The sequence below is a fragment of the Oreochromis aureus genome, linkage group 8 (assembly GCF_013358895.1).
Source record: "Oreochromis aureus strain Israel breed Guangdong linkage group 8, ZZ_aureus, whole genome shotgun sequence".
NCBI lineage: Eukaryota > Metazoa > Chordata > Actinopteri > Cichliformes > Cichlidae > Oreochromis > Oreochromis aureus.
This window is the reverse complement of record NC_052949.1, coordinates 11,782,758-11,809,798: the sequence shown is the minus strand read 5'-3', so window position 1 is coordinate 11,809,798 and position 27,041 is coordinate 11,782,758. Positions and strand designations below refer to the sequence as shown.

General features: G+C 39.3%; 1 protein-coding gene across 1 annotated transcript in view; it reads right to left on the bottom strand.

Annotated features, from left to right (window-relative positions):
* Nucleotides 1-27,041, bottom strand: part of LOC116328806 (disintegrin and metalloproteinase domain-containing protein 12) — a 78,663-nt gene that overhangs the window by 28,289 nt on the left and 23,333 nt on the right. The window contains exons 4-6 of the mRNA XM_031750687.2: nt 9,816-9,894; nt 4,588-4,664; nt 2,406-2,592 (exon numbers count right to left, since the gene is read on the bottom strand). Coding sequence (XP_031606547.1) covers nt 2,406-2,592; nt 4,588-4,664; nt 9,816-9,894 — 343 coding nt within the window. The remainder of the gene's footprint in view (nt 1-2,405; nt 2,593-4,587; nt 4,665-9,815; nt 9,895-27,041) is intronic.

The window sequence follows — 27,041 nt, the reverse complement described above, 5'->3', positions numbered from 1 at the left end:
TTGTGCTTTCTGAGGTTAGAAACTCCCCAGGGCCATGCCCCTCGTGATTTATCTCTATGCTCAGTGTTGTGGCAGGGGGCAGAGTGGGATGGGGTTTCTTAAAAGCAATCTCTTTAATTCTGGATGGTCCTGCTGGAGGCCGTAAGCACAACCCAGCAGTTTCATCTCACATTAAGAGCAAATGCTATTGCTAAACAGCAAATGTACTTTTTTCACAGGCGTTTTTTTTTTTTTTTTAAACTGCTCTCCTAACACACTCCAGAGCATCTGTCAGAACCGAATGAGCTGATGATTCAACAAGTATCGGCTTCAAAAATATATATCCTGTCACTGTTCATATCTACATTTTATATTCTCTGAAGTCCAGAAAATCAAACTGAAACATTTCTCACTCTTTACATCTTTTTCAGAGCCTCATGTGATCCTAAAATCATCCTGAATATATATAAAAAAACCAAAAAAACCAAAGAAAGAGTTAATTTGTTACTGGGGACCATAAGGTTCTCTTAAGTCTATGAAACAGAGAGAGTTTTGCCTGTGGTAGCTGCTCTGTGAAGATATATTTAATAGCTAACTACTAATTTTAGCATACTGTCATAACCATCAGTCCCATAAAGAGGCTGCACAAAAGAACTTGGGAGAAGTTTTTTAAAGGGGTTAATATATCATAGAGTGCTGTGAAAAAAATCACCCCTTATTTCTTTATATTTTGCTTCCAAGGAGTCAGACTTCTTTAATTGTTTAAAGAAGTCTTGAGCAACAGTTCTTCAGGCCTTATCAAAGGTCTTTTATCTCATCTAAACATTTTGCTGAACCTGACCATGTTCAGAAAAACGTACTTAACACTGACCTATGAATCATTCAAGCCTAAAAAGGCTTGAACGGACTCAACGGATGAACCAGTGTTGTGTTTACACATAGCGGACAACTTAGCAAAGAGCCCATTTTAAGTTTCTTTCCATTTATTTGGTTGAATCTACAAAAAATGCCAAAGGTAACACAATTATCTTTGATTTACTTTTGGACCAATAAGGTGGTTCTCCAAAAAGCTATTAGCTAAAAACTTATATCTTGGCATGGTGTTCATTATGTCCTTAAAAGAATTTCGGGAAACTGAACCAGTGGATGGCAAATGAAGCAGTTTCCTACAGCAGATGAACAGCATCCAAAAGTCATGTCACTAAGAAGGGAAAAGAAATCCAAAAAAAGACCTGATACAAGACCTAAGAAATGCATCTGGTCGTTTAATTAATCCACGTACTGTTCACCAAAGCTTCATCTGAAATGATCTCAGCATGAACAGTTGCTGTAAAGAAGCCATTCTAATGGGAGGAAAACTGAGAGAAAAGTCTGAGGTAGCCAAATCACACACTACCTGGACTGATAATCAGTGGTACTATGGAGTGATGAATCTTTATGGAGAAGTTAGAAATATTTTGGTTCAAATTGTCTTCAATATTGTAGAGCGGGTTAGGAAAATGTACAACAATGAGTGTCTACAGACAAGTTTAAAACATGGCGGAGGCTCTGTCATAGTTTGTGACTGTATTTCTGCCAGTGGTGCTGGAGATTGGTTGGAAAATTGATGGAATTATGAATGCAAAAAAGTACCATCAGATTTTGATCCACCATATAATACCATCTGGAAAGCATCTGATTTGCAGCATGACAATGATCCCAAACACACTGCCAATGCAGTAAAAGCATACCTAGATAGATAACACACACAGTGGAAAAATACTGGTCATTGACTGGCCTCCCCAGAGCCTGAACTGCAATATATTTGAAGCAGGGTGGGATCATCTTGACAGAAAGCGGAACAAAAGGAAGCCGACATCCAAAAATGAGGTTCGACTATCCTTCAAGAACTCTGGAGAGCTTAGACTAAAAATTGCAAGGAAGCTTACCTAAGGGAGTTCAGGCTATGATGAAGAAGAATGGTGGTCATACTAAAAACTGACTAGAAAGCTCGTTAGAGCTGTACAAACTCTGGTTTTGCCTTATATACTGTATTTACGTGTTCCTATAAATCCCATTTCCCCCCAAAACATAAAGAAATTGATGGTGACTCAAGACTTTTGCACACTACTAGATAACTTATCAATTACAGTGGACCAGGTACAAACAGTTAGTCCTATTAAAGATTCATAGTTTTCACTGAAGTTAAATGTTTAAACTACAAAGAAGGCTGAAAGCTAAAACTTTTTCTCTCCTCCGCCTGATTTTACAATCTGACTTATTTGAAAAGAAAAAAAAAAACACAGGTTGAAAGGCCAGGGATCTAAAGTTCAAACCATGACCCCATGTCTGAGAGTGTACCTTTGTTGAATGAAAATAAAATCACATACTACATACTGAGAGTTTACTAGCTGTAGAAAAAAAAAAATGTGTTTAATAATCCTTACCCTTGTGCTAAAAGCCTTGAATGGGCTGCCGTCTGTGTGCGCAGATGAATAGGTTGTGTTGAAATCATGGCCACAGGTGCCAGGAGCAAAATTGAGGTGTTCAGCTGTGTAAATCCAGTGAGTCCCATCAGAGCGATCAGCACATGGTTCCAGTACATAGGATCTATCGCCAAGAGATATAAAACCCCTGCAGAACGAGGAAGAGGCTATCAGAGGTGCAAATATCGACAATGCAATAAAAAATAATCAAACGCGATGACCAAGATGACATGTCATTAGCGATGAGTGTACCCATTGTGCATAAACTGTAAGATTCTGTAAATCTTGCACAATGTTCACAATCACACGAACTCGTACTGAACCAACCCCGAGCCTGACTGCTGCAAACACAAATGGGGAGCTATTTGTCTCTGTGAGCAGGTCAAGAATTGTGTAGCTTCTTGTCAAAACTGTTCTGGTGATCTGTTATTATTATGCAGACAGGTTTAAGAATAACTGAAATAAATGAATAAATATCAGCAGAATGAGCTTCACAATCAGGCATATCCCTCTGCAGAGGGTGTCGACATCTGGCTGCTTCATGAAAACATTCCTGATTGTGTCCAGTGATATTGCTGCAATCATTACTCCTCACTGACATTTGCAGTGTGCTTTGACAACACTGAAATCCTCCACTTGCCTTAAAAACCTTAATGAATGTCAGGTTTAAAGATTTGCAACAGTACTACATACATGGGGTTTTACCTTGATTTGCAGATGTATGAAAATTGACTATTTACTAACACTTGGCTACTCAAATTAAGCAGCCAGAGAGGTTTTAAACAAACCAACAAATTAGCCATCATCTAAACCATTAAAACTTGGAGTAAAGTCATTAATGCATCATAACTATTGGTTGTAACTGTCCTCTTTGCACAGACGAAAACTTGTGCACAGCCCAAATTTTACCTGGAAGCTGATGCGTGCAGCTAAACTGGGAGCTTGTTTAAAACTTGGCCAATGTTATTTAGAGTATTCACCAAAAATGTACCACTCCAGTTTCAACAGTTTAGGTGAGGGGGTTAAAGGTGTGGTGTAGTCAGAATATAGCTATCCACCCCAAGTGAATTTAGTAGTGTTTTATTTCTAATGACAGACATTAATAATGTGCTCCGATGTGTCATTTTGGGCATAATAGGAAAAAGATGAATTCATTATTTTACTCTATACACAAAATATAATAGTGCATCTTTTTAAATAAGACAATACTCAAAGACCTGCCAATTACATCATGCTTGCTTTACCATTGTTCTTCCTTCAAAACTTCAAATTTGTCAGTATACAAGTTGTTGGCTTGGTGCTACTTGCTGCAGCAGAGGCTGGATCTTTGGATGGTTAGAGGTCAATCAGTGACAAATGCGGCCCCGCCCCCCACAACACTGAATTGGATGAACAGGAGAACATGGATGACGTCTTATTTTTGTGTATTGGACATTTTAAATATTTCTTTCTTTCCTACCATGTTATCTACTGTCATCCAGATATAAAATATGCTTATGTTTCCATTTAATAATCCAGAGCATTAAACATAATATTTACATATTTGCTTTTAAGCAAAGCAGAATGCTTGGAAGCTAAGGTAGGATTAATTTAAACATTACAATATAGTAATGATACTGTATACTAAAACATCAGCCGATATTACCTTATTATTATGAGGTTATTACTATTTTAAAAATATGTGAAAATTCAAACTCACAGACATTACCTTCTTATTTCTAGCAGCTTATCAAATTGTTACCCAGCTATTACGCTAAACTACGCTACTTGTTACCCTACTATTACCACTTTATTACTCAGCTGTAATAGAAAACTGCTACTGAGGGGTTTTTTGGCAATGTGGAGAACAAAAAAACAAAAAATAAATCAAAGCAATCAAACTGTGTATAGAACTAATATTATGATATGCAATTTTGCATATTTGCATATTGCATTTCCATTGCACTTTATGCATATTTTAAGTGACTTTAAATCTACACTATGTAATTGTACCGCTCTAGTGACACCTGGCACTACTGCATAAACTTTTTCCATGTCCCAAAGCAGAGAGATCAGGGTTGGCTTGTTGAATGTATCACTAAGCTTTTACACCAGTGGTGTCATGTCAAAAAATGGGAAACAAACTAGCGCCTGGCACACTTACTTAATCCCAGCGCAAGTGCTGAGGCTCACATCCGAATTGTCATGACCCTCCACCTTACCGTGGTAGTAGCAGTTTGCCTGAGGGAGCACAAAACAAACAAAACAATAGGATTTTAAACTCAAGACAGAAGGAATAGAGCAGCAGCGTGTGAAACAAAACAGGAGTCTGGTTTTAAGCAGAGTTCACCCCAATCAGCCCCAGGTGTTACACTGTAACTGTGAAATTCGAGTAAATTAACTATAAGGGAATAGCATTTTGCCAGCTTAGCAAAAGCCATTCCTGCTCATCACCACAGGCTAATGATGGTTGAAATCTGAGTTCCACATTTCCCAGCACAGGCTTTGCTTTCTGCCGTATTCCCAGGTACCCACTTTCACGGACCACCTGTCAAGCTGCAGCAGGGAGTAAAGAAAGTGAATTAAGCCTGTGTTTATTGAACAAGGCCTAGAGGGTGTGGAGGAAGTGTCTGGTTTAGAGTGAAAACAGGCCTTCTGCTGCAGCTAGACAGCCTCGCTCAGGTGAGGTCCTTCTGCCACCCTGTTCTGGAAAACAAGGAAATGTGAGTTTTCCACCCCACTTTGACTGCTTCTAAATATAGAGTTCAGGCAGTAAATTTTGATGTCTGGCCTTCTTCGAGGTGGCTACTCTCTATAGGCAGCTGAATTTGCAGTGGGTTTCTGGCATTAAAGGCAATTCTTGCTTAATACTGAATCCCAGCACTTTTAGCAGTAATTCTGTTATGATAATCCAATTAATGTCAGACGTCTCAGAATATCTAGAGGAAAAGGGCTTACTAAATAGCATCTTTCAGTCTTACCATCACCTTAATTTTGGTTAACACATGTAACGTGCACTCAATCCCTTTAACTACATTCATGAATATTTCATATGCAACTAACTCTTTAAGAGGGGTTAGACGCAGTGACAAAATCACCATGAATTATTAGGTTTAAGCATTGTTTTTCACTGGGCTTATAAACACTGAGTTGCAAGTAAGCATCTCATGAATATTAATGTTGTTCAATGTCTATTGGGTGGAGGTAATTTCTTTTCTGACATATTATATGTCAGTTGACGAGTTGTTCTGCTGCCTCCGAGGTATTAAAAAGACAATAAAGATGTGAAACACTACATGGATAACTCTCAATCTTTGAATTCAGGTGTTTTCAGTCCCCATGGCCACAGGTGTGTAAAATCAAGCACCTAGCTAGCATGCTTTTGGAAACACTTGCGAAAGAACGGGTCATTCTTCACAAGCATGGCACTCTACTTCAGGAGACTTCTTTTGTTTCTAGATATTTCACTATCAACTGCAGTGCAACACAAAAACTGTCCACTGGGAGCTTCATGGCATTGGTTTCCATGGCAGAGCAGCTCCTGTAGGTGTAACGCGTAGGTGGTCCAGTACTTTGGTGCATATAGTGTATTTCACAAGAGAAGTGGACCAAAACCCTGAAAACTTTTATGCGGACACTTTCTGATAGTGGACTGGACAGAAAAGAGAGCAATCCATTATAGTCGGGCAAAAAGGTGCAGGGACAGGAAAGCACATTACATGAAATATGAAATTATAGTTTAGCAGAGAGGAGTAGGGCTGGATTTAGTACACTCAGTTAATGCTTGCACCTCATGTTTCTTTGATGAGATCATGACTATGATGCATTGATATAAAGGATATGAATAGACTTTTTGTTCCTAAGGTTTCTGCAGGAAGACAGGAAAGTGCTTATGCCTTCATATTTGAAATACAGAGGATTAATAACCAGAATCCAGATTATTGTGGGTGGAAATCCTGGGTGTGAACATTACATTGTTTATTATAACCACACACTTATTATTCCGTTACTGCTTTAATAACCATGGAAATCATTCATATTCCCAGTAGATGGCTTTTGTTACATGCTATGTATTTATTGGATTGTACGTGGACTTAGATTTAGTGAGAAAAGGAGACTGTGTAAAACAGATAATGGGAACGATGGTGGGAGAGCTGACTCATACTCAAGTCACTCCCAGCAGTACCTTGCCTTTGACACAGAACTGAACCCACAAGATCCCTTGCCCAGATCACTATATCAGTCTCCTCCCTGCCGGCAGGACAAATAAATTAACTACAGATCAGTCTCGAATGATCTGGTTGTTTCCAGTAAAAAGATCCTCCCATGAAGAACTGGCTGTGGTCATGAGCGAGGAATGAGAGAAGGGATGGAGGTCAGAAGTGTCCGCACTTTTAATCAACTACTGCAGACTCCACAAAAGAAATGCAAACATGAGTGATGCAAACATGAGGCAAAATGCCACATTCCTGCATCTGGCTTCATCCATTCTCCCAAATTTTCATTTGTATATTGACTGTAGTCACACAAAACTTGTAACATAGACATTTATTCTTTATTTTCTTTGTGTCATTTTTATTGTTATGATCATTGTTACTCTTTCTGTCTACATAAACATTATGCAGCTTTTATAATTAATGGATAGCTATGGAAAATGGGAAGCTATTTATCCACCCACAGCTGCGGACTCTGTATCTCACACTCCACTACAACTCCTTCATTGTCTTTGTGCTCTGGAATGGCAGCAATTCTGATGAGCCGGCCAAGCCCTGCCAGGGATGGCCCAACTCTGGTCTCGAGTGGAAAATCATTTTGCTGTGTGGGTTGGACGTTACTGAATATAATAATCTCATCTTTTTGTGCATTTCAGCTATAAGTCTGCTAGGCCTTTTACACACAGACCTCATAGACCGTTTATTGTTATGCTTTCTCGGTATCGAAATGAAAATGCAACGTTAAATTGCTTTACAAACTGCTGATAATCAAATTCCTGAAATCAAGCAAGCTGGTGGCAGTTTTATTTCATAGGGATTGAAACTGCTCCTCATGGTTCAGCAGCATCAAACTCATTCATTACTCTGTGCTATAATAGCCTTTCTTTTTCTGAACCTCAAAAAAAAAAACCTTTTCAAAAGATGAATATTTTCTTTACATCCATTTGTAATATTTTAGAGTATTTATGGATCCATAGAAAATTTGAGAGACCGGCAACATTTAAAAGCAGAACAAATGTTGCTGGAGAAAACCTATTTGAGCTTAATGAATATGAACAATATTTATTACAGCACTGAAGCCAAGAACAAAGAAGGTACTTCAATTCTATGAGGTTTCATTTGTGCCAAGAATATGTTCCCAATCATGCCTTCTGTGTTGGATATGAAGAAACATTTATCTTCTGTTTTTAATACTGACTGGCCACTTTATTAGGCACACTTGTTCAACTGCTCATTAATGCAAATGTCTAATCATCCAGTCACACAGGAGCAGCTCATTGCACTTAGGTATCTAGACATGGTCAAGACAATCTGCTGACATTCAAACTGAATGAAATGAAAGAACAGGGAAGTATGGTGACCTGCAAAAATGCCTTTTTAATGCCAGAGATCAGATGAGTCTAGACTGCTTCAGATTGATAGGAAGGCAACAGTAACTCAAATAACCCTTTATTACATACAATGTATACAGAAGAACATCTCTGAATGCACAACATGTTGAACTGTGAAGCAGATGGGCTACAGCAGTTGAAGATCATACTGGGTACCATGCATGTCTGCTAAGAACAAGAAACTGAGGCTACAATTTTACACCGGACAAAAGGAGACTGGAAAAAGATTGTCTTGTCTGACAAGCCTCAATTTCTGCAGCAACATTCAGAATTTGGTGTAAACAACATGAAAGCATGGACCCAACCTGCCTGATATCAACAATTCGGGCCGATGATGGTGTGTAATAGTGTGGGGGATATTTTCTTGGAACACTTTGGGATCCTTTGTTGACCATGACCATTGTTGCTGACCATGACTACAGTGTACCTAACTTCTGGTAACACACCATGTCACAAAGCTCCATCTCAAAATCATTTCTTGAATATGAAAATTGGTTGCTTGCATTCAAATGACCTCCATGAAAACCAGATCTCAATTCAATTGAGCACCTTTGGGATGTGGTGGAACAGCAGATTTGCATCACGGTTGTACAGCCAACAAATCTGCAGCAACTGTGTGATCCTATCATGTTAATATGGACCAAAATCTCTGAGGAATGCTTCCAGCATCTTATTGACTCTGCAGATTAAAAATTAAGCAGACAAAAGGAGGCCCGAGCCTGTACTAGCAAGGTGTATGTAATAAAGTGGCTGGCGAGTGTTTACCTCAGTTGTAGCAAAGCTGTTTGACAGATTGTCCGTCCATATGCTCACGTAACAAAACATTTGTCTGTGTCAGTGCAGGCAAATTCATGCTTTGCTCTGCTGTTTCGCATGTAGTCCTGAATGTTATTTGTTGTGCTGTTTTTCGCATCGCATGCACGTTCAAATAATACAATCAAACCACACATAGTCAACACAGCCAAGTGAGAGGAAGTAAAGTTGCACTGACAAAGAAAAATGTTCTGTCTGGTGATCACTAGACACACTGTGTATCTAACGGTCAAAATATTTTAGTCACAGCTGAAGTAAAGTTTAAATTTGAACTGGCAGACAGTGTGTTCCTCATACAGGAGCCTCATGCAACAACCAGAAGCTTTGCTTTTCTCTATGTAATCCCTTTATGTCTAAATTGATTTCTTCATGGTTAACATTTACAAGTGATTTGTTATACTTTAGAGATATATTTTAGATAAAATTCTATCTTAATTTTCAAAGTGGGAGCCTCATGAATGCTTGATAGGTGCTTAATATTTCATGGTCACCGTGGCTTTCAGATTGCACTTAGATGTTCACCAATTCAATCTTTCTTAGTCCTTCATAACAAACAATTCTTTAGGATTTGTTTTGATCAAATCTATTTAAAAAAAGACAAATCTGAGTTGTTGCCTAAAAGAGAGTCCATTTTCTGACCTCTATCTGCCTTCTCATTTCATCAAATATGAATCCGTCGGCTGAAAATGGCCCCACTCACCTGGATTGTCCTCTATGTGCGCACGACTGCACAATTCCAGGTGGTTTTAAAAGTGGTTCTAACTGCTATATCAAGTGTTCTTTACTTTCTCACGGACCCTAATATTAGCACAGCAAAGCAGAGTCTATCCAGAGGAAGAGTTTCACAAAAGGTCAACATTCATATGAGCTGCTGGGCAGGTAACATAGAAGAAAATGTAACAATGTTCGAAATTCAATCACTTTGTTTTGTCACCTTTATGATAAGAAAACCCAGAAAATAAAAAGAAACATACCGTGAAGTTGTGAACGCCTGCGACAGCGCTGCCATCTTCCAGGTAATGGGTTTCTGTATAGTTACTTGCAAAGAGCCCCCTAGAAAGGATAAACAAAGACAACAAACATTCAGCAGTGACCCTTGGGGGCTTCTTTCAAAACAAAAAAACCCCCCAAAAAAATCAATCACAATGTCTTAAGCCATCCAACCACAGCCAGACCTGCATGGAAGATAAACAGTCTGATTTAAAACTTAAAACTGCTTTAGGATAGCATAAATTGATTCAAGCAGAAGGCATGAAGGGGAAAAAACCACATTCAAAAGAGGCTGAAGTGACGTTTTCTATTAATTCACTTTCCCAACACCATGAAGACGCATTCAATATCAATCAATAACTCATTCCATGTGAAACAAATGGAACAATAATTAGTTTACACATTGCAGACAACAGCAAGTCATGAGTTGATTTTTTTTTTTTTTTTTTTTAACGACTGGGAATAAATAACACTGTGGTTTAAATGAAGGTACCATATAGGTATAACCACACTTAATAAAAATGAACAAATAGCATAAGTCAGCACTGAGAATAAAAATACAGCTTCAATAAAATGAAGAGGTGTATCGAGATACTTGTAAAACTCAGCCTACCATCACAGTTCATTTATTTTTAACCTATAAATTAAAACCAAAAATAACCTATGACCCAGTAGTCATGCTAGTTTAATGCTTCAGTGCAAGTGAGTCATGCATGTTTTGCTATTACCAAAACATTTTGCCTTTTGGAGGATTTTTATCATAAAAGAAAAGCTGTTACCAACCCACTTAATATTTTATAAGGATTGTCTATTTGACACAAAGACAGGTAGAAAATACAGGATGGAATTTGATTGTTATTCACTGGAAACAGAGAAGAAATTGCAATAGTGTGGAAATGAGGAACCTGCCACCTTCTTTCCTCTAATTTTGACAAAGCACCTACTTACAGTATCTCTGTCAACAATAAGGCTACATGGCTGGTAGCAAACTCAGTTTACATTTCATTTCTGTTTTTCAGTCAAGTTATAGCTCCTGGCAGAATCACTCAGTTCGGTGGGCATTCACATAGACATCACCCATGAGTTGGTGAAGTCATATTTTAAAGCCTAACTTGAGAATTCTGGTCCTAATCACCATGAGGACAGCCAATAAGTAATAAGCATATCATTAGTTATAATGGTATGCTTGTTATAATTTCAAATATACGCATCATATTTTATCATATAAGACTTAAATCTGGTGATTGGGACCATAAACTATTTATTGAGATAATAGATTAAGTGAGAATTTCTCATAGACTTCTACGCAGTTTGACTTCTTTTTAAAAGCCAGAGCCCCCTACTGGATAACAGAAAGGATGCACGTTTAAGGCACTTCCGCATTGGTCATCTTTAAGTCTATGGTCATTTTTTAGCATTAGTGGCTCTGTGGTATAGTGATTAACGTGTTTGTTGTACACACCTTATGCATGAAAGTTGTCAGATTTTGTGGAGACATTTTGTCAAATCTATACATTTTTAAAACACACTAAAATGCAGCATTTTGATTTTAGATGCTTTGTGCTGTTCCTAGTAGCTACTAGTAGAATCAAAGTTCAAGTCCAACTTCTCTTGAAACAAAAACCCACAATCCTAAAGAGCCTCCTGTGGCCTTTATGAGCCAACAGGGTGAGATTATGGCATGAGTACACCAGATAACCTCTGGGTTGTGCTCTCCTCTTACCGCAAGACAAAGAAAATACCATCACAGCCTTATTATGATGTTGGCTGCCTTTCTCACCCCACCTAGAGAGGTTACTGAGCACTAGGCTTTTCTCTGGTGGAGGAAAGGATACTCAGCTGGGGTGCTGTGGATCACATGCAGAAAAGAAATCAATGAGCCAAAAAAACTGTGTGCACCCCCTCCTGTGTTGACGAGAGCATATCTGTATTTGTGCTCAGTATTTGTGCAAACAAACATGAGATTGTCCATGTACTGTACATACAGTGAGCACATGTGCTGTATTACTCTCCAGGACATTAGCAGATGGTTGGCTGGTGCTAATCCACAGCAGAGGAACAAACCTCAGCAGGCAGCTGGATCCTCTTACTGACCTCACCACTGACAACCCAGCTGGGAGTTTCAGCTGTAACAACCCGGGTAGGAGGGTTATTTTGTTTGGGAGCTGTCAGCATGAGACACAATGCTTCCCCACCCTCCAGTCCTCCACAGAGCCAAAGAACTGGTAATAATCATTAGATCAAAGCGAGGCCAAAGAGGAGAGAGAGCCAAATAAAATGATGTGTTTCTACAGTCTTAATTAGGTCTATGCACTCAGTTGAACACACGAGTTCAACATCTGCCCACAACAGACAATATGATGTGGTGAATGCGCGTATGCATTTGCCTCGCCGCTTGAGTGTTGGCATGAAAAAACATGTTGCAGACCTCCATGTGCCATCCATATGTTACGTTCTTGTGGCTTTCGATGAATGAGCGCAAGGGAATTAGTGCCTTCCTAACACAGGAGAACCACAGGAGAAATCCTTTAAGGGTTCACTCACTGCAGAGTGTAAGTAACAACAAAGTTATGACCTAAGGTTACCAGACTGCTTAACAAAGAGAATAGTCATTCGCTTTTGAGGTACTGTAGCCATTGATTTATACTCTTTTGACTCTCTCAGAGTTCGGAGCATCCTTGACCGCAAGAGCGAGGATAATTTTTAAAACAGAAGCTGCTCACAATTCCATTTAAACACAGAGGGAATCCAATTAATATCTCCAAATAAAGACAAGCAAGTTTCAGCTCACATTGGTTTTATGCAACAATACATCAAAAAAAAAGAAAAGAAAAGAAAAGAAAAGAAAAGAAAAGACAAGAAAAGAAAAGAAAAAAGAAAGAAATATACAGTGTGGACAGAGATTGGTTACAGATAAATTACTGGACAGGATCTGTTTTTCATTAGTGTCCAAACTATAATATCAGCTGACAGCTATTATTGACCCATATTTGCCAATAAAGAAAGACTTTGATGTTCAAGCTGGTGAAATTTATTTACAAAGAACATTTAAACACAGCTTTATGTGTGTATATATATATATATGAAAAAAAAAAAAAACCACCCAGCACGCCCCTGCGGGCGGTTTATCCTTCAAGCTCGGGTCCTCTACCAGAGGCCTGGGAGCTTGAGGGTCCTGCGCAGTATCTTAGCTGTTCCCAGGACTGCGCTCTTCTGGACAGAGATCTCCGATGTTGTTCCGGGATCTGCTGGAGCCACTCGCCTAGCTTGGGAGTCACCGCACCTAGTGCTCCGATTACCACGGGACCACCGTCACCTTCACCCTCCACATCCTCTCGAGCTCTTCTCTGAGCCCTTGGTATTTCTCCAGCTTCTCGTGTTCCTTCTTCCTGATATTGCTGTCATTCGGAACCGCTACATCGATCACAGCCGTATATATGTGTATATATATATATATATATATATATATACATACATATACATACACATACACATGCATATATATATATTTATTTATATATATTTATATTTATTTATTTTTCAAGTCAATTCAATTCAATTTTATTTATACAGCGCCAAATCACAACAACACTCGCCTCAAGGTACTTTATATTATAAGGTACACCCTATAATAATACATACAGAGAAAAACCCAACAATCATATGACCCCCTATAAGCAAGCACTTTGGCGACAGTGTGAAGGGAAAACTCCCTTTTAACAGGAAGAAACCTCCAGCAGAACCAGGCTCAAGGAGGGGCGACCATCTGCTGCGACCGGTTGGGAGTAGATGCAACAGTAAATGTGAGATTATTAGGCTGAAACGCCAGAGAATCAGAGAATGAAGGTGGGTTTTGAGCCTAGGCTTAAAAGCAGAGAAACTGATGCCACAAAGATGGAGCAGTGACCGCAAAGGCTCTGTCGCCTTCTTGTCTGAGGGGTGCCCTTGGGACATGTAAGAGATGTGTACTAGTCGGTCTGAGAGACCTAGGAGATGAATGTAAATGAATAAGACTGGTGATATAAACTGGGGCCTATCCATTATGAGCATTAACATTAACAAAACAATCAGTAATATCTTAAACTGAATTCTAAAATGGACAGGAAGATAATATAGCTATGCCAGAACTATGATGTCCTCATATGCTTTTGCCGTCTTGCTCCAGAATGCTTTTGAAGAAGTTGCTGCAAATGAGAAACATGGGGAAACCTAGTTGCTTTTTCCAGACCATGAAAAACAGAAAAGATTTCTGTTTTGTTATATTTCTTAAATTGGTAGTAGCTATTTTTGACAACAGAACAAATCTGTTTATTAATGCAAAGCTCACCATGAAAACAACACCCAGAGCATTAGCCTTTAAACATGAGATGAAATGATCTAAATTGCTTAGTAATCTAATCTTTAATGTCTGCAAGACTGCCTAGTAGAAGCTATAGGAAATATGGCAAGATAATTGTTACAAATCATCAGCACTGAAATGAAAGAAGACGTTATATATCATAATATTAAGTGGAAGCAGATACAAGCTACAGTGCACACACAGATTCACTAAAGGGGAGGGTCTGTCTACTAACAAGAGTATCAGTCTGAGTTTAGCATCTTGGATAATTACAAATTGACTCCAAGAATCCTAATCAAACTGTTGATCTTAGTGATGCTTTTAAGCTTTGACTTTTAGTTGGAAGACCTATATGGAAATATGGAAATGTTTTCTTCTTAATAATAAAAGTAATAGTTACAATAACTTAGATTTGTATGCCAGGTTAAAGGAGGTCGAACGGGTACTGACAGGCCAGGGAATTGAGGGATTTCTAAGTGAGAAGAAGGATGTGTGACTTGACCGGGAGCCAGCGTGGGGATGATACGTTGCCAGATCTCACTGCATATTAGATTCTACTTTCAGCTGCTCTCTTTAAGGTTGCCATAGCATCCTCCTCTTCCTTTGTCTGCAGCCAATAGTAGCACAGTTCCCACAGGTAACCTGTTGGCCAACAGCACCAAAGGCAGTCATTGTTAACCTGAGCCCAACTGATCTGGTAGAGAAATCTCATATTCTTATGATCAGCGTGTTTAATTTAGCTACAATTTTACTCCAGATGCCGTTCCTGATGAAAACCTCTCCATCTACTTGGACTTGGGACTTGCACTCGTAGCACACTGGCTCAACACAAAGAATGTCACCTGATATATCAACAGCAGAATTTTCTTACTCCCTAAAATAAGTTGGAAAAATCTAGTATTGGTTGTCATGTAGAACACGGATGAAATATTACTGCAATATCAGTGGAGTAATTTTTTAAAATGGTGCTAGCAGCAGGAATATAAAGCATACATGATGCAGTGGAGCAAAGTGAAGTGGGAAAATTCTGTTTTAAAATGGGTGTAACTTCGGAAGATATCAGCGTAATATGCCTAAGTGCTGAAACTAGGACTGTGAATTTTTGTCCCTCATTACTGACACAGAAAGTGCAAGGAGGGGATTTTTAATCACGAATAGGAGAAATACAAGAAAAGCATAAACACTGTATGGACATACGAAGGTTTTGTAGGAAAGAGACTAGAACATAATAAAGTGCTAAAAGTAGAAGAGCACATAAGAAAGATATTTAATGGGTTTTACAACGATGAGTCTTCAAAGTGCAAAAAGCCTTCCGCTGCATGTCACCCAGCTGACAATACTTATGGGTGCATCTAATCCATGCCAAGCAATGAACCACCACCCAACTGCATTAAGTGTCTGAGCCACTCGCCCCGCGTGGCAGCAGCAGCAGCTCACTGTTTATCAATCAGAGCAAAGTTAATGAGGCATAGGCAAATGGAGAGAGAGGAGGGTCACGCCCTCCCATTTAAAATGCATTACCCAGAGGACGGGCTTCCAGCAGGGCTCTGCCTGAGTGACAGGGAGTCAGCAATGAGGGAGAGGCGCTATGAGTTAACAAGTTTTCATGTTCTGGCTATTAAAGCTACAGGATCAGTCTGAAAATGTAGGCAGCCTGAGAACCAGACAACCACAAAGGCTCAGTGACTTCAAAATGGGACACAGTGAGAGGCAAAATATCACAGACTTTGTGCTACTGCGGCATCGACTTGTTTTCAAAACACTCAAACCAGAGATGTGTTTGTTAACTTCTCTGCATCTGTTCGACAGGTACACATAATTACAGCTGTCATGTTTTTACCTTGTCATGCTGCCTCCATATAACTTTCTGAAAGAAAATGCATTAGGTGAGGATAGAGTTGGATTTGCTTGTCAGTAGTTTTGACACTGCAGACAGAAAGACAATGAAGTCGCTTCACACTAATCCTGAATGCCAGCAACTAAATGTCACTCCTGTTCTTTCTGCATTAAATTATTTTTTTTTCTATGTTGTATCTCTGTTCGGCGTTGTCAGCCTCTTCTCTCAGGATATACAAGTCTTATATAAAGGGAATTTTTACATAGAGGACTAACCTTTCAAACACATTCCTGGTTGTAAATGTAACTGAGAAAACTTGCTGACCAACAGTGATGTACCAATAAATTCCGCATTTTTGTTGCATGCGGTCTTCTTCATCAGGGTTTCTTCTGCTCGCATGCCAGGGATCTAAAATGGGGAGGTATGTGAGGTACATTAATTGAAACAGGCTTGATGAATCGGTGCCAGAGCCTAATCAATCAACAGGAAGAGGGAGTCTCATTTGTGGGTGAAAGCTGACCTCAAAAGAAAGGTCCTAAATGTCAAACATTCCGCTTAGAAGTCATGCTGGAGAAAACATTTCGGAGCTTTTATATGCTAATGAAGCACCAGTTTTTTTATTGATTATGACACACAACTGTAGACTTGTACTGAAAACTTGTGATGTGATTATGGCAACAACTAAATGTCAAAGCATACAGGCAAATCCAGAGCTGAGCTCAAGTCACGCACAGGCTGTTAGAAAAAAAAAATACAGCAACGGAGAGAAGAGTTCGAACTGTTTGGAGACTTTTGATAAAATCTTGGAGAAACAACAAAAGTTGAGAGTGAGAATTATTCTTGTGAGAAAGGAAGGTTTTCCTGGAAAAACGTTTTTTTTTAGATGGATTAAGAAATATGGGAAAAGTTTGCTCAAGTTGTGGGGATCATAGCGTTCCCTTTGGCGAAACACAAAAGAGTCTCTTTTTCAGTCAGGGATGACAAACGCTCTTTCTCATCTCCATTTAGTTAAAGCAGCCAGTATAATTAAGCAAGGAAAAGGATAGAGTAGAGTAACTTCCCTTTTTGTGTTACATGAATTCAATACTCTCAACTGACTTGAGAAGACTACGACGTTGGCACCACAAGCTGAATTTCCCAGTCACAGTCTCCGATATGTCTCATTAAACTCATTAAACTCAGACAACCTAATAAGAGACTTCTGGAGAAATCAAATCCTGGAATTTACTATGATAGATGAGAAGTGAGGTTTTAGGCCTCAGAAGGGCAAGTAGCTCTGAAGCTCTTGGAAACCAAAGTCTGTAACGGAAAGTTATTTAGAACAGATGTAAAGATAAACATTTAGAGCAAATGAAATCGCCATCAAAGAGAAACATTTCTCGTAAAACTTAATCTGGGACCTCCAATTAGTACATTACATTTCAACTGAAAGACTTGTGAGGCAATGTGGGAGTTATAATGTCCCACTGCTTTTATGTGGCAAATGGCAAGAACCCAGTTTCACTTGGAAAAAGTCGAGGGAAAGTGGGATTGTGTGCATGAAAAACTACAGTGCAACTCCCTCAACACCACCAAAAAAACCTTGTCTCAGTGTTAGATTTTTTTTTCCATGAACAAGGGAAGAGGGCCAGTCTTTCTGGCTGTGATGTGTCTGACATCAGGCGGTGTTGCAGGCTGGTGCCAAGTAGAGCAGAGATGCATGAATTCCCCCTGCTTACCCTGTACTCAATACAACTCCTAACCTTCATGAAGCATGTCATGAAGAGAACCACTTGAGCATGCCAGCCAATGATTACGGCTTAAGAAAGGGGGAGGAAGCGGAAAAACAGAAAAAAGAAATCAACACGGCTGGTATTAGCTGTGTTTATATAGGCTGCCGTGTTCAGTAGCAAGCTAAGATGTTGCACAGTGCTGCTCCTGGCCTCAAGACCAATGCTCCAGCAGCAAACACGACAGGGTAAGAACCAAAAAATGAGAGTGTCAAGAAGGCCAGTTGCCCTCCGGGTACAATAAGAATGCTTATCTTATTCATTTCTACACCAAGCAGGTCTCCTTGGCCTTCATCCCGGTTTCAACACATCATAAGAGCCTCATTATTATTCTTTACACCTGTGTAGCATCCAGGGGTGGTTAATTGGTCAGCAAGATGGTCAAACAGAAGAGCCATTAGCAGCAGTGGCATACAATTATTGCAGTGACTGTCACCTGGAGATTGATGTGGTTAAGTCCAGGCATGCCCCGTGAAATCAATAAAGTGTCATTTCTGAGCAATGTCTGCGTGATGGATTATTCCACAGGATCCCAATTAAAGAGAGGGAATGATGAATACCACCCCAACAATAGATGAGATAACTGGAATTAGGGCAGAAATGCAACACGTATCTTTGATAAAGTGTGAAGATAATGATCCAGACTAAAACTAATAAGGAAAATAATTGCAGAAAATCCTTTGAACATTTTCAGTTTCAGAACAGAATGAGACACAAACCAAAAGGTTGACTGACCTGTATTTAAAAACTGGCCCAATGAAATCAAGTGTACTTTAACTGTAAAAGTTACTTTTAGCTGCTCTATTGTTACAGGCGGGAAAACTACAGCGATTAGCTCCGCATGTTTGATTTGACAGTTTTACACCAGATGCCCTTCCTAGAACAACCGTAAAGGAGATTTGTGCCAAACTGGGATTGAACATGTGACCTTTTGCTTGCCAAGCATGTGTGTTAACCATTACAACTGACCAGTACTAAATTTTACAAACCAATACCAATATTTGGTAATTTAACAATCTCATATATAGGCTGAGTTTTATTTTTTTTTCCCTTTCAGACACACGAAACATAAACAGATTTTCCCAACATTTGTTAGCACGGACAAATTATGCAACACCAACACTCATAACATGGCTGAAAGGTGCTTCACACATGCATGAAGTTTCATTTAATAGTTGCTAGTTATGAGTCAGGCTCTACTTGTAGGTAGGAAGACGTGTTTTCTATTAGCTGTACAATACTACATTTGCATCCTGTGCAGATTCAGAAAACACTGATGCAGCAGCTCTGTGTATTTACTGTTTTCACTAAGCCGTGGTTCAATGGGAAGTAATATGTATTAAAAAGATATCTGTATTAAAATTTGCAGGCTAAGCAGCAGAGGGGAAAGATTTCTGGGTGCCAGAAACCTCTTGGCTTCTGTTTGTATTTTGAGCAGTACTGACCACTCACATTAAGGCAGGCTTTGGCCTTATACGGTTAAATAGTCCAAATGCAATTCCAAAGCCATCTCTATTGTCTGGCTATCAGTTGTTTTTTCCAAATAAGTAAATACAATGACTGTAGCGCAGTACAGGACAGATAGTCTTGGCCTGGATATCAGTTATACATTTTCTAGAAATCCGATGGCAATAATGAAGGCGCTTGGCCATTGCCCCCCAGAGGCTAAGTCATCAGACCATAGCTGATGGGTTCCAAGATTGAGTGTTAAGTGGCATATACCTCAATATTCCTGTCTGACATGCATAAAAAATACACATTTAATTTCCTCCCGGTTGCACAGTCCTGCGTCTTCACATAGGTGTGCTGTAAAATTCAACTACAAACAGTCTCGAGCAGGATAACTAGAAGAAAGGTTCGACTTTGATTCAGATGTAGTCTGTTGTTTTATGCATCCGTTCTCTCTTTTGTCTCTTCATCATTTGTCACTTGTTGACATGTAACGTCAAGACACATCTGGCTCTCATTTGTTTTGCTTATGCCACGGTCTCTGTCACCCAAAAGCCTTCATGCACGCGCCAAATGGAACAAATGGTATCTATGACAACAGCCACCCGGAATATTAAAATCACCCGCTCAGTCATGAGTTCCAACGAGGCAAGCCTCTCTTATTTCTCCCAAAAAGACATAAATAGTCATTTTATTCCTCATGATACTGCTGATCCCAGAGGGCTACGGAAAAGTAATCACATGTGACTAATTAAAGGCAACTGATTGGTGCGGTAAAAAAGACTAAATGTTGCACTTCGGGTCAAAAAGAATATGAATCTTTTGTATTCCTCGTGACTGCAGTTAAATGAGTGATAACAATCAAAGGGAAACTGCAGGAAAACAAATAAAAATAGTCTTTTATTTTTCTTTTCTGTGGCATGGGCCAGTGACATTGTTATCTGAAACTAATTATGTCAGGTGCCTAAGCAGCAGCCTCTCCAATTGCCTTTGTTGCTGTGGATCAGTGGAGAGGAGATCCTTCATCCTGCTTTCTACTCCTATCTGCCCCCAGGGCTTCTGTTCCTCTTTTGCAGAGACGGGGCCTCTGCTCTGCCGCTCCTTCTCCCCTAGGACGAGCTCCCGTGTCTGCATGCGGGGGTGTGGGAGAGATGGAAAGAGCGTGTCCCTGTTTGTGTGCAGTAATGACTGTATGTGTTGGTAGCTCAGCATGATTTATGCACATCTATGTGGTAATTTGTGTGCATGCGTCCATGTGTGCGCGCGAGTGTGTCATTTCACATCCAGGCATAGCTGCAGATTGCGCTCGTGTTCCACACACAGCAGGCTCATGGCTTATAGATCATGCAACACATTCTTTTCTTTCAACACTATCAGCAAACCACAACACTTTCCGCCCGATTTCTAAAAACTACTTATGCAGAGCATCCTGCATTGGAAAAATCATGAATGAATTATAGAACTTTAATGTTTTTCCTAAAAACTCCTCTGAAACAAAATTGTCAAAAAGGAGCCAATAACAGCAAATTACAGCCAGCTGCATTCACTGGAACTACATTTTACCACAGGAACAGTTCCCATAATAGTTCTTTTCAATTAGATCTACAGGTTATACAAAATTAAAAAAGGACAAAGCTGCTAGAAAATGTGTTTTCCACAATATTGCGTGCACCACAAACAAAATTTAAGTTTAGCTGTTTCGTGTTAAATGGGAAACAACTGTGTAAGAGACTGATATTGCAAAATCTGGACTAGAAAAATGAGCAAGAAAATCAAAAAAGTCGTAAAATCTTTTTCGTTTTTTTTTTGAGTGAAACACCCCTTTAGAGATTTTGCAATCCATGTCCTTTTGTGTTTTGCAAAATCAGGAAATGATAAAAGCTAACAGATGGAGATGGATACAATTTAATTTATATTCCCTTCTGTGAATATATTCAAGTGTAAACAAAAGGCTTTATGTGCAGTTCCAAAACAATTAACTGTGAAACAGACTTTTGTCTGTTGTTACATTATTTATTACTTTGCTTTTTCTTGTTATTATTATGTGGGTGAAGACCAAGAATAAGAGGAGATAGCGTGGAGAGGTGAATGCAAAGTCATTTTCAGGATGGGTCAAACAAACAGACTAGCTTTGAGCATTCCCATCATTTCCAATGTTTTGCAGGGAACTGGCCCAAGGCACAAAGCTCATGCATCTATATTCACTGCAACCTTGTGCTTTGACTAATGAGCGACGAGGGAACTTCAAACAATCAAGCCTATCATTCTTTTCACAAGGTAAATGCACACAGAAAATAGGAGCATTTCAATTAATTAAGGCTGTCGGTACTTGTACACCCACATACTTTTCGTGCCTTTCTCCTCTGCCGTGCATTCCCTTAAGGGAAATCAAACAATTAAGACCTGAATACAAATGTACTCTCCCTCCCATCCTGTTTTTCACCCCTCTGATAACTGTCAGTGAGAGAGATGTCTTCACTCTGTCTAGAAAAAGTGATGTATTAAAGTGGGTTTGCTTATACACGGTGACCCTGGGGTCCTTTGCGAGATTAAAGCTACAAGATTAAAGTTAGAAGACTGAATAAGCAACTGAATTATCAGCAATCTTTGCCAAAAGGTGTGATCTCAGCTCAGATGAGGAATTATTTTATGTCCATTTTATTAAGCGATCTTACGTAGAGCAAAGTATTCATTTATCTTTAAATGGACAGTTCGCATCAAAATCAAATTATTTATCAAAGTATTTTCCCTCTGGCTTGTGGTGCTATTTATCCATCAAGGTTGTTTTGGTGTGAATTGTTCAGTTTTGGAGACAGCGCTTGCCTTGTAGGGCTCATAGTACCTATTACACATTTAGAAAACTCAGCAGCAATGACGCCAGAGGTCATTACTAAAGAAAATCTTCAAATCTTGCTGCAACAAGTTTCACGTAGGAATTATTTTCTTTCCATACACAAACCAAACAAAGTGTGCAGATAGCTAACATTACAGCTTATCTGAGGGTCAGCACCATTAATGTTGTACATCCTGTCATGCTGTCAGTAGCATGACTCTTGTCACGGGCAGATGGACGCTTCCTTCTGCAAAGTCACACAGTTGGTGCAGTAAAAAAGAAAAAGTTGTTTTCTGCAGCGAATACTGATAAAAGACTTTATTGTGTCTCAAAATCATTTTACCCCGTTTCTAAGGTTGGTTACTGATTTTCCAATAACGCCTTACTAAATCATCCATGGTCCATTGCTCTTTGGGGGAATAATACTCCTGTATTTCAGGTGACGAACGCAGGAAGTGGAACATAATTGGCTCTAAGACACTGTCTGCAAACATCCCATCAAGGAGCAGAGCTTTCAGATGAAGCACACAGCTGGGATTCATTCATTTTTACAACATCAATGACCCATTAGGCACAAAGAAAAGGAAAGTATACCAGATCTGCCACCACACAAAACACTCATTTATTAAATTTTAAGCGCATTTGGAGGAAAATCAATCACAGGAGCAGGGCCAGTCAGACTCATAGAAACTGTGAGGTCATGACTGAGACACTAAAATGATTTTTTTTTTTATTTCATATTTTATTAATTAATTTAACTTGGTCTTGTGTGAAGTTTGCATGATGTTACCTTTTGCATCCATTTCTCCAAATCCATTGTTTTAACTTGCTGACTGTTGCTTAACTGCAAAAAAAAAAAAATAAAAAAAAATGCAGGGACAAAATATAAAGGATGTTCTCTCAGTGTCCTCGATGATATTTCCCGTCATTAGTCAGCAAGTGTAGTTTCCTGCTTAACCCTATATGAATTTACAACCTGCCTTTGACCCCTTTTCTCAGAAACTCTGCTGATGCTTTTAAGGAAACTGTGTCATGGAGTCCAGCTTTGATTTCATTGGGTCCCTGCACCCCAAAGCAGTCCACAGCCTCTTTATCAAACCCTAGCAGCTCCTATTGTTGTTGGCAGCTCACTTCTCAGTGCTTGAGGGATTGGGTGAGAGTGAGTGAGGAGGAGTACAGGGGCCAACCAAAGGAGACCCTATCGTGTCCCATACGCCAACAGGGAGTTATCAGAGAGACAGGAAGCCTGGTACAAAAGATGGGGGGGAATTGCCTTCACAACCTATCTGGCAAAGCAAGAACACCAGAGATGTCCATTTCATTCACACATCCTCCCCATGCTTTCTTTACCTCCCTGTGTGTCCACCACAACAACCTGGAGTCATACTGTTAATGATGAGTGGGATGTGAAGCCAAAAGCATCTGCTTTTTGCATGACGTGTAGAGAGGGGATTGCTATTTGCTCCATGTCCTTGACTTTCTTTGCACCATTTCCTTTTATCACTAAGCTAAATTTAGTGATAAAAGAGCTATCTGAGCTCTAACTCCTACACAGGTTTCCCACCGCTGCTTGTGTAGATTTGAAGTTTTAAATGAGTCAAAAAAACAGTGCTGGAGAACATTAAAAAAAAAAAACTAAACAAATTACCACAAGTTTCTCAATAGACACGCTACCTTGTAGGGCAAGGAAGAGAAACTGCTGCTGGTATTTTTCACTGCTAGTCAACTGGAACAAATGCTGTTTTTGCTTTTCATTCAGCATTCATTTTTCACAAGGACACTGCTCTGTCTAAACATGTGCAAGGCAACAGAAGGGGGTGAAAAAAAAAACCCTGGATCAGCTAAAGGAGACGGCCAAAATCCAACCGTCTGACTGATGACCACACGTGGCATCTTCGCTCAGCCAGTGACCCCATACACAAGCAAGACTGGTCAAAGGAAGGTCATTGGACTGTGAGAACGGAGAGAAGTAAGGAAATACAGTGAGCATTCCCACCCAGCTGACATTAACTCACACTGTAAAACCAGCAAATCTGTTTGTCTGTCAGGAGGAGGATGGAAGCCAGGACTACGACTCTCGGGTTGCATATCTTCATGGTCAGCAGCCACAAAGGTCAAAAACTTTGGCTGCTTTTGTTTATTCTCTTTGGCACCCCTGAGCCTTGAGAAAATTAGATTTCACTAGAATTTATGGAGACTGTTTGCTTAAGTAGGTGAAAGGGAAAAGCTGTGAAGCAGAGGTAAAAAGAAAAACAGATAATTAGAGGCCAAGAGAAGAAAACAAACAAAAAAGACAGATGCATAGATAGAGAAACCTGGAAAAGTAAGACTAAAGCTAACTTTTGTACAAAAAAAAAATCCTTAGTCTCCAATTGTGCTCTAATAATACTCTATTTTTTGCATATTGCGAATTCTGTAATCAAAGATATTTCTAATGATTTCTGGCAATTAAGATTCACATGACTGCATCTTACACATTTGCAAACACTACCAATGTGGCATTAACTAACCATTTAAACGTGTGACAGTCATGGTGATAATGTATGATCAAGTGAATAAAGAGCCCAGTCAGACAGACCTAGAGACCACCGGTCACGAGGGAAAAATTAGGATTCCCCAATAAGTTGTAAGTGGCTTGTCTGCAACTATTTGCAGACAAATATGAAAAACTACAGGCAACTCTGAAAAATCTGCTAGCAATTAAAGCAATCAGGTTTTTGGTGCAGGACCTTCTTTACAATTAGTTTCATCCAGCAACACCCAGAAACCTCCAGGAATCACTGCCAACTAGTACTTGGATAGTCGAGGGAATACAAGGGTGAAAAATACATTTTTCCCCTAAGAACCATGGTTGTATCACATCCAACATCCATGCAATGTGCACATGATGTCACATGAGTAATTTCAATTTATTAAGTGTATAAAATGGGCATGATTGTAGGCATGGAATTAAAATTTCCAAAAGCAAAGTGTGATCTGTACTCTATTTATATAGTGTCATCTTGTTAACACGTTAGCCTCATTAACGTCCTTATTACCTCTGCTGAGGAGGTTAGGTCACTGGATATTTTGGATCTTATTTTTTAAATATATGTTCTTCAGAAGATTAACTAAACTAGACCTGAACACATTAGCAATAGCTGTCAGTAAATCTTCCATTTTCAACACCGGTTAAGTATGAAATGGTCTTAAATGCTAACCTTGTTAACTGGGGCATCTGTCTAAATGTTAAGAGTTGCCCAATAGCCATATTAGCCACCTGTAAATAAAATGATAACATCCTGCCCATTTGCAACATTAATATAAAGTGATAATACAACTTCATTTGTGTCTAAAAAGTGGTAATAGTCCTAGATTATTGCAGGGTTTTTACCTTTACAGAGAGATCATCTTAATTGTCATATTTACTATTGATGCCATTTAAACCTTCAGCACAGTTGTGACATGAAGCTTATGTGCAAGTTCAGTAAGAAAGATTTGCATTCACTGGTTCTCTCGCATTCCTGAGTGTTCAGGCTGATAGTCTATTCTTTACATCACTTCCACTTTCCCATACTGTCAAACTCAATTCTGCCGCGATCACTCTGGCCAAGTCATTTACTTGCCCGTCTTCTGCAACCCATTCAACCTCTGTTCTGCCTTCCAGACTTAGATTCGTGTGGCCCCCTTCATATCCTGATCAGCTGGAGAGTCATGCCTCCACCTGCTTCATCTCCGCCACCGCCAGCATCTAAACTCTAGGGGGTCCTGTCCTACTTCTTATCATTGTTGGAGTCCAATCTGCTATATAGCTTTATCCGAGTTTAATCACCAAATAATTTATTACTCAAACGCTGTACTTTAATAAATTAATCAAAACAAAAATGTAACTATGCTGTTCAATAATGCAAGATGTAAAAACTAATATATGCTAATATATCTGATGAAGCCATGGTGCTGTTAAACAGGGCTGAAATTTGATTAAGCTGATACTCAGGGGAAGTGATTTTTCATCACATATTCACAAGATGGATGGAGAACTGAAAGTAGAAGACACCTGAGATGTGCTGAAAATTACATTATACTTTCTTAAATGTTAGAATGCAATTGCATATAGGTGTGAAAATAAAACACATGGCCTAGTCTATATTTAACAATCCCTTCTATTCATTCATTTTTATTGAATCTTATCCTGAAACATGCACTGGAGTCTGTTTGAAATGACAGGCTGGCATTTACAGGTAAAATCGAACGGTTATTGTTAAGACTTTCAATTCATGGATTAGCTGCAAAAGAGAATGTATTTCTTTTTAAAATGAGTCATACAAAACACAGGAAACAAAAAGGATCAGGGCTGTCTAGTGCCCCGTATTTTACAGTTCATTTATTTCCAAAACCCTGAGCACTAGACACAAGCAGCACTCAGAAAATTTTTGCTCCTTTGTACGGGATGGCGACTAGTTAAAAGAAACCAAGTTTTTATTTTTAAGAAATGCTCCCCATCCATCATCTGCAATCACCAAGAGACACCAAACCAAATTGGTCCGAATTTAAAAGTAGAGGCATCTTTATTATTTGCAGGAGCTTCCATAAGTTCTTTAAGGAGGAGCGATGGCTTGTTCGCCAGAGACAAACTGCTACTTTCAGAAGGTTTCAGCTGGCTGTGTACTTGGTGGTGAGAGGAGGGAGGCTAAGGAATAGATCTACCAGCTGGAGCCTTGAGACCCCTGTGGTCTATCTGGAAAAATGCTCCGAGTGTAGAGCAAGGGACTGAAAAAGTCCCTCACAACTTAGAAAAATGTCCTTTGCTATTGTGAATTTTTGTTTTGACATTTCAAAATCACAGTGCTAAACGGTCTACATGTAGAGTTGAACCTCGATAACTGAAACTCCAATTATTCCAATTCCAGGGGAAAAACTACAGTATGTCAGACACAAATGACATCTTAAAACATAGCAAATATCAGCCTTTATTTAGATGGTGTGTACATTTTAGTAAGAAAA